The 14,128-nt window shown below is 38.7% G+C and overlaps 1 protein-coding gene across 1 annotated transcript in view; it reads right to left on the minus strand.

The window, feature by feature from the left end:
- Nucleotides 1-2,766: 2,766 nt before the first annotated feature.
- UBTD1 (ubiquitin domain containing 1) overlaps nucleotides 2,767-14,128 on the minus strand; it is a 47,395-nt gene continuing 36,033 nt past the window's right edge. Inside the window, exons 2-3 of the mRNA XM_063434195.1 lie at nucleotides 8,233-8,460; nucleotides 2,767-3,246 (exon numbers count right to left, since the gene is read on the minus strand). Coding sequence (XP_063290265.1) covers nucleotides 2,861-3,246; nucleotides 8,233-8,460 — 614 coding nt within the window. The 3' untranslated portion in view covers nucleotides 2,767-2,860. The remainder of the gene's footprint in view (nucleotides 3,247-8,232; nucleotides 8,461-14,128) is intronic.

Genomic DNA, 14,128 nt, shown 5'->3' on the forward strand with positions numbered 1-14,128 from the left:
TGTAGTTGGCAAAGTATTACGTTGAGGGAGCGGTGTTGATGGAATGTTTATATTTTTGTTTTCCAAGGTAGGCAGGCAATGAGTTTGATTTATTGCACTCTGGTTAAGTTTTCTAGGCAATAATAAGCCAGTGGGCCACCAGTCCTGGTACTTGGGGTACTGAGACACAGTGCTGGACTTAACACAATATCGCCATATTGTGTGCACACTGTTCTTAATATGTATTCTGTACATATTTTGGTCATTACTACAGAGCCACTAATGAAAAATGCATGTTCCAGGTGTTCCCCCCAGTTCCTCTTTTTTCTATGAGCTATACACTGTAAAGTACCACCATGGTCAGTCCAGGTAGCCATTATGATAAGCCAGACCATTTTGGGACTGGCTATGGGATTGTAAATACAATTGATGCTACCTCATAAAATGTAACTAATCCAAAAGAGGTCCAGTTAGTATACAGCAACTTGTGCAATGGTTATCTGCCTGTGTTGACCATTATAGTAGATATAGTTCAACTATTGGCGTGTTTGTGATTGGCTACATTGTTACAATTAGACATAATTGTCATGGCTCCCAGTGATTCTGCCGGAGTGGTTGCACATAAAATAAGGGACCACGCCGACAGAAACAATTTATACTTACCTTGCTCGCGGCAGACCACTGCCCGATCTCCCTCCGGTCCGTTCCCGATGCAACGCTCTTAGGAGCTCCGACCGTTGCGGTTCGGATTTTTGTAGTAAACTTACCTTCGCCCACACCAAAGATGGCGCCATCGTGCGTGCGACGTCACGTCATAGACGTGCACGCATGTTTTGGGGTCAGAGGTCGGAGACAGCCAATTACAGCCGAAGGAGGGGTATTTAAACCCAAATTACCTGTCAGTGCCCTGTCGTGGTTTCCCTTTGATGGTTATCAGAGAGTTTGTTCCTGATCGTGTATATCGGATTTTTCACTTTGGCTTCGTTCTGACTTCCCTGATTTCTGGTACCCTTGACTTTTGGCTTTTCCTCTTTCTGTGTCCCTGACCTCGGCAAGTATTTTGACTATTCTCTGGTACGTTAAGTCCAGCCATCCTAAGGTCCGGTTAGACGTTATCTGTAATCCTAGGTGTGATACAATTTTTCGTGCTGGATCAATAGTTATCCTGATAATAATAGGCACAAATTGTAAGTTGAGAATTTTATGTAAATCAAGAGTTGCTATAATTCTCTAATGCAGTGAAATGACCGCATCTAATGTGTTAAATTTTACAACATATTTTTCTTTGAGCCAAATGTTTAAACAAAGGTACCCACACACACATTATATTATATTATATATATATATATATATATATATATATATATATATATATATATATATATATATATATATATATATATATATATATATATACCCCCCATTTTTTATTTTTTTTAACTATTAAATGGCTTAACTGTGCCTTTTACCAAATGAAGCATTAATGTCAAAATGTTTTATTAGCATTGGGGGGAATAATTGAAAAACAAATGTAAAAAAAATATGATAGAGATATATATATTATATATATATCCATCATGGCTAGTGGCTATTATCTGAAACATGAAAGTTCACTTCTACAGGAAATTATATTGAGTCAAAACTGATCATTTAATAATTGCATAAAGTGTGTATTATTGTTTTCCCACGTGATTTCATTTTTACTGCTTTTTTTTATACTTTGTTCTAAAGGCAAAACAGTTTAATTTTCAACAAAAACAACATTATTGCTTCTGTATGTTATAGAGATTAAGTTACATTAGTCTGGCACTTAGAAAAGAACACATTAATTATGCCAATTTTCAGCAGGCACAGGTTAAAAAAATATTTATATAAAAAAAGAAAAAGAAAAAAAATTGATTGCATCTCATCTAGTCGGGTACGAAAAACACCCATGTCTTTCATTTTTGAGGATATATTAATGATTGTATATGACATTTACGGGTATTTCACCAAGTCAGTAACACAGCCATAACATAAGCAAACGTGATGGACATGACAATCCACTCTCTCACTAGATCACAAACTAAATACTCGTCTTTGCATTACACTGCAGAATTCCATGAGTTAATTAAATCGGGACATAATTGCCAAGTATGACTTTTGTAGCAACATCCTATCCTTAGATTCCATGAAAAAGAGACACCTGACAAGCTGGTACTCGGAATTTAGGAATTAAATGTGCCTGTCCTTAAAGAAACTAAAATAAAAACCTGGGGCCTTTGCTGTATTTTATTTATTTATTTTTAAACAAGATTATTTCTGTTATCTAGATGTATCATAATTTATATAGATAAATAATCACCATGATAATCGATTCCATGGCATGGTGATATATAATTCCATCACGGCATGCAGTGCAGGATATCCCTTTTCATACACTAAGCATTTGCTTAGAGTTACAAGTGGGTATGGCTAAAAGTGTTGCCCCTACTCCACTGTCCAACCCAAATGTCCATTAGTTAGCCTACTTTATAGGGGTCAAAAGAGATCTCAATATTTTAGCTCAGGGGCACGTGATTTGTAATGCAAGACCCTGGCAAGGTTGGTCCATCAGCAACATGGGCACAGTAGGTTTCAAAATGTTAATTGTTATGAGGTTAACCTTGTGTGCAATCAAGATATGTGAAATCTCAGTGCAACATTATGGTTCCTTAAATTAAAATCTCTGCCTCATGTCTTTACTATAAATGAAGCACCAATCTCACAGAGACAATGGTGCTTCACAAGGTGGACACCATGAAAGGATATTAAAATCTAGCAGCCAGCCTTTCTGTCCCCACCCTAATGTACAAAGATTTCAGTAGACATTCAGATTTCAGTCTATGGACCATCAGCACAGTCAGTTCGCCGTCTCCAATGGCTGATTGACAATAACTTGGATCACAAAGTCCTTCTGAATCTTGGTTTCTTGCAGTTTCGTTCGGTCTGTGAGAAGTTTCCCTGAGAAAAACCAGCGCTGCCTGCACTGTTCGATCCCCTCCAGTGAGTGCAACTGCTTCTTTAGCTGGCCAATGGTGTCCCCCATGCTAGCATTGAGTTTTACGTCCTTTCCAGATGAAAGCCGGACTCTGAGCTGAAATTCCCGTCGGTTGTTGGCTACTGGATCTGGGACATCAGTGCCATCTTCATCACTTCTCTCCATTATAATGTTGACAGGAGGAGCAAGACAGTAAACTGGTAGTTGATAGCGAGTCCCCAACTCATCATAACATTCTGTTAGAGATCCTAAAAAACACACAGACATAATTCAGTTATGTTTTGAGAAGTATTAGGACAATTCAAGAATATATATATTCAAATGGTGTTCATAATATTATACCCTTGCTATTTCAGAAGAAAAACATTTAATATTTTCCTTGTCAGCATCTATTACAAGCCAACCAATCAGAGTGCTCTGGTGAGATTCTACAGCGCGGAAAAGTTGTCACTGGAATCAGAATTTGGTCATTTTAGAATGATTAGTAAATAACCCTGACAGTCTATTTAAGTACATTCTAAGAGTTGACACAATTGATAGACTAAAACACTTGATATATAAGAAATTAGATATTTTATCTAAGTGGTGATCCCATTCCCTTACATTTAATTTTTTGGTCGACTGAAAAAGGTCTTTGTGGGTTATGTCCAACATTGAGGAGGAATAAGGAGACTTCTTTTATTTATGAAGTTCTATCAATACTTCTAGTATTCTCACACACAGTTACCCAAACAAACAAGCATAAGCTTCCTCCTATGATCTTGGGAAGGGTGGGGTGTAGCTGCAGCAATTTTTGCAAAACACTGCAGTTGTGTTATGAACAGACCGGTACAGGGAACCATAAACCGAACAAACAAGATGTTATGGAGCTGGGAAAGTCCCTAAACAGTTCAATGTCTGACAATGTCTATTTGTAACTGTATTACTGCTCGAAGGTATAGTTTAAAAAGACTGAATTGAAGCAATGCGTGTATGGTGCAACAGATAGATACTCTGCATCTCTTCCTCATACCTCTCCAAAATAACATAATAGGAAACATTCTTCCTTTTTTGCACTGCTCAAAATTTCCACTTACCACTATCCATAGGCAAATGGAAATTGAGCTCTGGAGAGTAGAATTTCACTCCTGGTGAGTGTGACATGGACCCTCCCGTGGGAGCAATTTTTAAGCCCTGATTTAACGGATATGGTTCATACTCCTACAGAAAAATTCAAAAAAATTGTATAGATTGCACAATAAAGGTCCAATGCAGTTTCCGTGATCATGGAGGTTCTAACTTGTTGATTCACAAAGATATCATTGGGATGTTTGGAAAAAGAATATAAAAACTTAAATATCCTTTATATTTACAATGTGTCTGGTAGAGACCTTCATGGGTTGTTGTTTTTTTGATGTGGTCTACACTAAACTTTACCTTCATATGCAGTGCATAATATATACACCAATATGTAATAAGCACTTTGGATGCTTGGTGTTATTAACTTAATTTGCTACACTTTGTTTGTATCCGTTTATTATGAGATAAAAATGGAAACATACTTTGCTTTATATTGGACGGATGTTTTTGTCCCCTCCCCCCCCCCCATCCCCCCATTTTTAAATTTATATTTATGTAGTTATATTTCTTTTTTCTATTATTGTTAAAAATGTGAAAATGCACCGTGTACACGTTTATTACTTTTTTTTTTTTATTCAGCTACGTTCAGAGGATACTTTAAAAAAAAAAAAATTTATTATTAAATGACAAAAGTTTTCTAACTGCCCTAGATTTTCTTGCCCGGGCAAATGAGGCTTCGGCATCAGTAAGTACTGCATGACAGACTTTGGCATGAGGTCAAAATGGTCCTGCTTGTTCTGTACATGAAGTTCAATTTAAACTGCCTGGCACTGAACCCTAGTGTGCCCAGACCTTCTTGGTATTTCTAAATGTACATGGAGGTGTGCCGACCCTTAGTATGGTTTGCACTTTCTGTGGTGTTTCTGGAGGAGTGCGGTTCCTACTTTTTGTCAAAATACTGCATCAATAGGCGATTTAACCCCTTAAGGACACATGACATGTCTGACATGTCATGATTCCCTTTTATTCCAGAAGTGTGGTCCTTAAGGGGTTAAACAGTGCATTACCACTTCCCTGTACATAGGAATGCTGGGATCTGCTCAACTTCTCAGGTTCTGATTGGCTGCTGCATTGCATTCTACTGGCAGTAATTTTTTCTTGTTCTTAAGACTGCATGGAGAATGTTATTACCTGGGGCAAGCTCCATCCATTTTAAAAGTTCCATTCCATCACCTCTTCCTGTGGTCTGCAGTGTTGACAGTGAGTGAGGTAAGTGAATGTAATTTGAGTGGTTCTGCTGGGTTGGCTGGTGAAGCTTGAAAGATGGTGGGATGCTAGACTCTATCCCTGGAATTTGAATCTGCCCATTTAACACCATGTTCTAAACCCTCGCTAACACAATGAGCGGCCATGTCCACGTCAATCAACAAACCTCAGAATACATATATTTGTGAAGAGACAGGAAAATGCACAGGCCTTCTTTTTGGGGTTCCAAGATCAGACTCCCCAAAGCAAACAGGACACTTCAGAAAACCCATTAGAGCAAAAAAAGCATGTTTAAAAAAAGAGTCTTCCAAGAGACATTCCCCCAATGGATTGGCTTCCGTTGTAGGTGGGCAACTATGAGCAGAAAAACTAAGCGAAAGGAAAACCTTTAGTTATTCACAGACTTGAGACATGCAAAGATCAACTAACTATGTTTGGTTTTAACTACTCCCTGCAATTGTTTTTCAAAAACTCCTCTATGGTAACAGCCTTTTTCCCGGAGGACCATGTTGCACTCTTACTCAGATTCGACAAGGGACACACGATGTGTGTTGCTTATTGTGCATTTTCCCATGTGTTCCCTAAATTACCAGTCTACGAGTGGCACACTATTATTGCAGTCCAAATATAAATAGCTCTGGTGAAAAATTAAAGAAACACCGTAGACAGCCATCAAAAATAAGGTAATGTAGGGTGGTCACCTACAGCCCAGTCCTATTCACCATGCTTATACAAAGCGTGTAGGAAGCCTTGTGGAATCTTAATCCTTTTGCCGATAGAAGTATGTCCTAGTACAGGGCTCAAAATTTAAAGTTCTGCCAAACTAGACAGGTCTAAAGGTTACTCACCACCGCAAGCCTTGCAGGTCCATGGCACAACTCACCAGAAGTGATTTTCTATTCACGTGTCCTGAATTTTCAAAAGTGGGCTAACGTAAATTTTGAGCCATGTCCTAGGATATAAAGTGCGTAGCATTGTAGAAAGAGGGAATTTAATCCCACTTGGCTTTTACGAATAGGACATTTCAATGCTTGTGATTTAAGCCTAGACTGACCACGCAATATAAATACATACGTAAGGTGGAGCTTCTAAAGAACTGTTTAGTAGATATCCTGAAAGCTAAAATTATAAAACACTAGTGCAATACAGTATTGTCAAGTATAACATATATTAAAATGCAAGAGTGGTGTCACTCACAAATCTGGAGTCATACCCTCATATGACTCAATGACGTGCGCTTGTGGACACTTTGGACATTTGTTTGGACTATACAGTTGATCCAGAACTTTATCTGGTATACTATATTTTATTTATTTCATGTGAGTGGATTTTAAACCAATAAAGCACCTTTTCTTTGGAAACCTCTCTGACTCGGCATCTGCACTATCCTGAGCTGGTTAAAGGTGGGACAAGTCAGAGCACTGCACAGAAGAGGGATCTGGACATCCTTTTAATGGTCCACAAGCGAACATCATTGAGTCATATGAGGGTATGACTCCAGATTTGTGAGTGACACCACTCTTGTATTTTAATATATGTTATACTTGACAATACTGTATTGCACTAGTGTTTTATAATTTTATCTTTCAGGATATCTACTAAACAGTTATTTAGAAGCTCCACCTTACGCATGTATTTATATTGTCCATTTTCTAAAGTGGTGTAGGGGGTACCACTTTTAGGTGTGTAGAGCTTTTCACTTACTCCTTTCCACATTGTACATTTATTTGTTATTACTGTTAGACAGACCACGCAGTTACAAGTATACCTCTAGGGGTTAATCGTTACAGCCAAGGTCACGCATCACATTGTGTATAAAGATTACACAAAACTGCGTTTGAAACACAAAAAACAAACAAAAAAAAAAAACAATGACATAGCGTGCTGGGAACACACTTAAAAATGAGACAGGGTTTAATAAATGGTAATTTAATGTGGCCTACACACTTATTGAAAATCCTGCTAGCGCAACACTGAGATTTTTAGTTTTGTAGGGAGCTACATTTTAACCTTATTAAGTGATTGAAGAAACTCAGCATTAAACAGTAATATAACCGGGTGTGGAATGGTTACAGGGCTAACAGCTTACATACCAATATACTAAGTCATATATTGCTCTTGGTTAGAAGCCCACATTTTTGTAAACACGCAAGCTATACTTCTGTACAAATATCAAGCCATTATTAAAGGACCACTATAGTCACCCAGGCCATTTTAGCTCAATGAAGTGGTCTGAGTGCCAGGTCCCCCAGGTTTTAACCCTGCTGCTGTAAACATAGCAGTTTCAGAGAAACTGCCATGTTTCACTAGGGGTTAATCCAGCCTCTAGTGGCTGTCTCACTGACAGCCGCTAGAGGCGCTTCCCCGACGCTCAATTCGAAATTCGCATTGAACTTACGCTGGACATCCATAGGAAAGCATTGAGTAATGCTTTCCTATGGGCGTTTAATGAGCGCGCGGCTCTGGCCGCACATGCACAAATCGGCTCCACTGCGGAGCGGACGTCAGAGGGAGAGGAGAGATCACCAGCACCGAGGGAGCACGACGCTGGATAAAGGTAAGTGGCTGAAGGGGTTTTAACCCCTTCAGCCCAGCAGGATGGGGGCTCTGAGGGAAGGGGGGACCCTAAGGATTATATAGTGCCAGGAAAACAAGTTTGTTTTCCTGACACTATAGTGATCCTTTAAATAGGGAATGGAAAATTGCCAAATATAAACCGGGCCAATTTGTTTTCTTCATTAATAGCAATGTCTGCAACATACAGGCTACCAGGGCAGCATCTATGTCCCTAAATCACTTCACTAAGAAGTAGTGGTTTTGATGCTTAGACGGTCTCTTAAGTGGTTATGGTGCTTAGAGTAACCCTTTTTAAGTATTTCACACCTTGTAACTTTTGAAATGATACGTACCGTGAGGTAAGGTAATACTTGCACCATCTACTATTGCCTGAGCAAGGTCATGGTCATTTGCTTCCACTGCGTAGGCCGCAGCCTTCAAAGCGTCCCAGATCTCCTTGCGCCCCTCAAATGCTGGGGCTGTATCCCAAAATTCATCCCGCTTGCTGCGTAGCTGTCCGTCCGTCATAGGATAGTCGCTCTTCCATCTCGGTCTCTCTTTCTTTAATGGCTCATTACGACCTAATTGGATTTGGCAAAACACAAGTGGTTTTAATAGACATAGCGGAACAAAACATTAAAAACGAAATTACCTAACAAATCAATTTGTCCATACAGGAGAGACTGCCCTAATTAATTATTTATCATTATCTTCCTTATAAAGGCACCAACATATTTGCATTACGCAGAAGGAATTGCAAAAAAAATGTTCCAGTGAAGAAACAAAAGTACTTGTAAAGTATGTCAGTTGCACACACTTTGTTTTAGGTCCATTTCAACGTTCCATCAGCCATACGTAATAAGCAACAAGTGATTCATGGGTTCCTGTAGTAATCATCATTTTGATTAACCAACCACATATGTACAGTAAATAAAGATATTAAGTAGCAGACGAACAGCTAATTATTAAGCTGTATATTTTTTGGCATTCTTGTAAGTGAGTCACTTGTGATTCTAACATTTTTATAAGATAAATTCAATGACTGTCAAGCTGAATTGTATGAGCAGACACACACAGCAGTGACTGACCTGAATGTTTCCTGCAATTATATATTTTTTTATTTTATTATTATTATTATTATTATTATTAGTTATATTATTTATATTTTTTTTTTAAAAAAAAGCACAAACAGAAAATAAAAATGTTATAATAGTAAATTCAAAACACATATTCCTTAGAAAGTCACTAATGGATTACTGTTTTTCCTGTTATTAGATGACTTCTGCAAAGAAATAATGTTATTATATATTAAAATAATGTTTTGTTTGTGTTATTTGGGAAAGCTGCATCTATGTCTTCAGAAAATAGGCCTGAGAAACTTCCAAGGCCTAGACAGCAGACAAGGCTAATCATTAAATGGACACGGTTTAGACACTGTTTCCGTTTCATCTCATTGAAGTGGTTATAGTGCTTGGAGTCCTCAGGCGTCATCCTTCCATTCACAGATAAAACTTTTTATATGTTTAAATGCTAAATGAGAGTCCCCAGCGGCCCCTCTGTACTTGCTGGTTGAACTAATTAGGGAGCATTAACCTAAGTAGGAGTGGGCAGCTGTGCTAGGCTGAATGCATCAGCTGGCACTCTAAGCCTATTACTGCGCGCACTGCTGGCATGAATTGGTATAGCTAGGATAAATAGTGTAATCTCAGACTCCCATCAGTCTCAGCCAGCCCAGGAAGTCACCCTCCTGCAGGGGGAGGCTAAAAATATGTAAATTGAGACTTGTGTGTGTGTGTCAGTGTGAGTATACCTGTGTGTGTGTTTATGCATCAGTGTGTTTCTGTGTCATTGTGTGTGTTTTCTTTGTCAGAATGTGTGTGTGTGTTTTTTTCTGTGTCAGGGTGCGTGTGTTGGCATATGTGTATATGTGCATAGATCCCAGCATTCAAATTCAAACATCAACACTACAAACAAACACACCCTTCCAATCAAACACCAATATAACATGCAAGCAAACGCCCACACTACATACTAACACACTATTGCAATCAAACACCAACACTACATACAAACAAACAAACCCCTGTATTAAAATGCCAACATTATATATACAAACAAACCCTTGCATTCAACCACACAGCTACGCCTCTGCTTCGAAGAGGCAACAGTGCACACAAGCACAACTACATTCAAATGTCAACACTACACAGAAAATCGACCCCCACGTTCACACACACACATACTAAATGCAAAAACACAGTAACATTTAAACATACAAACACTGCTCACAAAGAAAGCACTGCATATGATGGGCATATGATAGATCCTCAGCTGTCAACGCATTGTGGGAGATGTATAACAGATGAGAATCTACCTTTTAGCCACCCCTGCAGAGGATGGGAGGGATGGGGGGTGCAGAGGGGGAGACAAAAACAAGTATTCCTCCACGGCCCTGTCTACATTAGATCAGTCACTGCCAGGGAGGCATTCAGTAAGGATATCCCCTGTCTGTTTCCAGGTTGTTAATTAAAAGCAGCTCTGAGCTGTGTACATACATTTGATAAGGCATTCTGTACAAAAACTATAAAGATTTGAGCTTACAAAAACAAAAAAATAAAAAACACAGCATATTAATGAGGGCAAAATCTATAAAATGCATTAAAAAGTTTTATCGGTGCCCGGAGTGTCCCTTTAAAAGGCATTAGTCAGACTATGCCATCCATTTCCTACCTGCCAGTATTATCACACTGCTAAACGTCTTATCCTTAATGTATGAACAGTCAGGGTTACCTAGGTCAGTCTCCTGAACAGAAAGCATATATGGTGTAAAAATGGAAGGGTGCCCAGAACAGGGAGAGACTCATGATGAGTTGGCAGAGACAGGCAGGGAGCTGGCACAGCCAAACAACCTCCCCCATCCCCCCACCTCATACCCAGAGATTAGGGAGATTTGGAATTCACAAGATTTGCCCTAGAAGCCAGGTACAACAGACAAGTCTTCCAATATGACAATTCAGACCGAGAGTCAGCACTGGAGTTCAACCCTAAAACTCTAGGTACTAAAGTGCAAATTTGTTGTGTTTGAATAAATATCGCTAATCTTACAGAAACAAAAAGAAGTGGCTACATATGTAATTTGAATATCTGTCAGCCTATTCTACAATGATGTAACATGACGAAAAAAACCAAAACAAAACAAAAAAAACGATTTGCTAGACAAAAGGAAATTTTTTAATATTTTTTTTAATATCAAGCTGTGCACGTTACAAATTTAAAGCGAACGCTAAAAAAATGTGAGATTCCTTGCAAGGACATTTTGCTTCACAAGCGTCATACCTGGGGCAACGCATTAATAAACCGGCCTTGATTTTACTGCAGATTTTTTTAAAGAAACACACTCAAAGGGAATTGTAGGACAATAAACAATTTTATTTTTAATTTTCATTTTTTTCCCCCACTTATTACGAATATCCAACCGGGAGGAATCTCTGACCTCAGAAAATTCACTTTTTTTTTTGTCAAATATCTCTCAATCTGGTGCTAAACCATTTAATGCCATTTTTACTGCCATTCATAGGCATAAGACGGATTATCAAATCTAAATTAGTGAGCAGCTGTGTAATTGTGGACATTGAGCAGCAAAGGGCAGTTATGTTACGCTTTTTCCTAGCAGTTACATCACATTCGAAGACTCTGTATCAGCAGGTCAAACAGGGTCCTAAACTAGAAAAAGTTCACAATGACGACCTCAACAACTGCACATAATAAGGGAGGAAATACAAACAGCCAACACCTGAATATATGGATTCTAGGTCACATGAAGTAAAACTATGTTCACAGCCCGCAGACATTTTAGACAGAAAAATGAATACATGCGCAAGCCCTGTCTGGATCTCTTTGGCAATCTGGATATTGCGTAGTCAATGGGAGACAAACAAGGCAAATAATCCAGATCAATAAATTGCATTGATTCTGTCAAACATCACAACCGGTGTCACAGATTAGTCTGTGCTTCTGTCTATGATAGTCCGGTCTAATCCACATGCGCACTCAAGAGCGAACCTCATGGAAGAGGATCCTTTATTGCTAGTGACATAGTAACTATGTAAATAATTCGTTTAGCTGGTTTCCAGCCCGCTGACACATACTCTGTTTTCAAAAAATAATACTAATAAAAATCTTAGAATAGAAAGCAGTCATGCGAATAACCAAATACCAGCTCTACAGTGTACAAATGTATTTTTGAAAAAATAATAATGTAATAAATAAACTTATAGCAGAGTGTCTAATGCGAGAAAGAGACTGCAGACTGAAAAGGAGTCAAAATACACAGCCACCACACAAATGCACACATCACAAACCAAGTTACTCCCATTGCTGTGAGTTTTACTGCTGTGCAGCTCTGTGATACACACACTCTTCGCACAAGAGCTCTGTGATACATTCATTAATTTATACTGCATATTACTGTGAGTTTCATTTTGAGGAGCCCTGTGATACATTAATTTATTCATACTGCATATTACTGTGAGTTTCATTGTTGAGGAGCTCTGTGATACATTCATACACACTGCACATTACTGTGAGTTTCATAGCCATAAAGACTGAGTGACCCCACAGCAAAATAAATAAATCTCAATGAGTACGGTGTATGAGGAAAGCCCAGAGTTCCAAAGTTAATAAAACTTACAGTATTGTGTCATGTAGCAATAATCTTTTCAGGGTTATTCACTAAACTCAACGTTTTTAAGAATGATATCTGAATGGAAAAATCAAGGCAAAAACTGCTGATCTGGAAAAATTCTCCAACTCAACCATCGTCACAACTCTGCTATTTTTGCCATTTGGATTTAATTTGCAAACATTCAGAGTGCAGTGAGCAATCCCACAAGTGTTTGAATGTGGTGGGTCTTTGTCAATGTAATATGTCCATCCATTAATGGGACACTACACGCAATCAGACCACTTCAGCTATTTAAGTGGTCTGGGTGCAATGCCCCTGTCTCCTTAACCCTGCTATGGTAATTATTGAAGTTTTTGAGAAACTGCAATAATTACATTGCAGGTCTAAGACTGCCTCTAGTGGCTGTCAATCAGACAGCCAATAGATGCACTTCCTTGTGGCTAGGTGACTTCTGGTGCCAAAATGACATTCAACGTTTTCAAGCTTGGCATTAGAACATCCAGCGTTAACTAAATCCCCACAGGAGAGCATTAAAGTAATGTTTTCGTATGGGGAGGGCCTAATGAGCTCACGAGTAGGTGGAGCGCCATCCCAGTGCCAAAGGACATTGGTGCTGAAGTCGAGTAAGTGCTACAAGGTTTTTATTAACCCTTGAAGTGCTGGGGGGGGAGGGGGGGTGCGAGTAAGGGGGGCAGAGGGAACTATACTGTAAGGAATACAGATTTGTATTGCTTACACTATAGATTCCCTTTAATTCTTTCAATAGGTCTTCAATTATTTGTTGCCCCTCATATGTTTGAATATAGCACTCAGATAGCTCCATCTCAGATCATGGTTATAAGTTCTCCTCAGTCTTGCCGACTGCACAGGAAAAGACGATACATAAAACATTTTTTATATATTTGCAATTTGTGCCCTGGTTGTTCCCAGAGTGAACTGGATTGTGACATTGTTTGCTAAATCTTGAATATCAATTTAAAAGAAAACCGAGCAGCACACGAAAACACAAAATAGAGATGATGTTTAGTGTTTTCTTCAAGAGGTGTAATTTCTGGCGAAGTGACAGTTTCCATTTAGAGGTCCTCTGGACAGGATAATTTAAAGCTACTGCTTAACCTAGACAAAACCATTAACCCAGTGATCTAGAATATTATGCAAAGAAAATTAGGCACATCGATCATTTCTGCTGTCATCGCAAGATTTAAGCACGCGCAAACATTTCCTGCTTCTTTGGCAAAGAATTTAATAAAAAATATCAATGGCATGGTACGGATTTGGGAATTTCAGGAACAAAGACAATGTTTCTAAAGTCAGATTTAGTGATACATTGTACAGTATATTTAAATTCATAGCGACAAATTGTGCGTTTATCATGAAATATAAGGTAACCCACAAAATGAAGCAAACAAAGGATCTTTGAAAGCATTAACTCAATAAGTGGCAGTCATTTATGCGACCTTGAATGAAAATCCTACCTGTCAGAGATGTCCCTGGGATCCCGCAGATTATTTTTTTCAAGCTGTGAATGACCCCCTACAAGGTCATGCAATCACCATACAAAAGGG

Source organism: Pelobates fuscus, chromosome 10 (assembly GCF_036172605.1).
Source record: "Pelobates fuscus isolate aPelFus1 chromosome 10, aPelFus1.pri, whole genome shotgun sequence".
NCBI classification, from domain to species: Eukaryota; Metazoa; Chordata; class Amphibia; order Anura; family Pelobatidae; genus Pelobates; species Pelobates fuscus.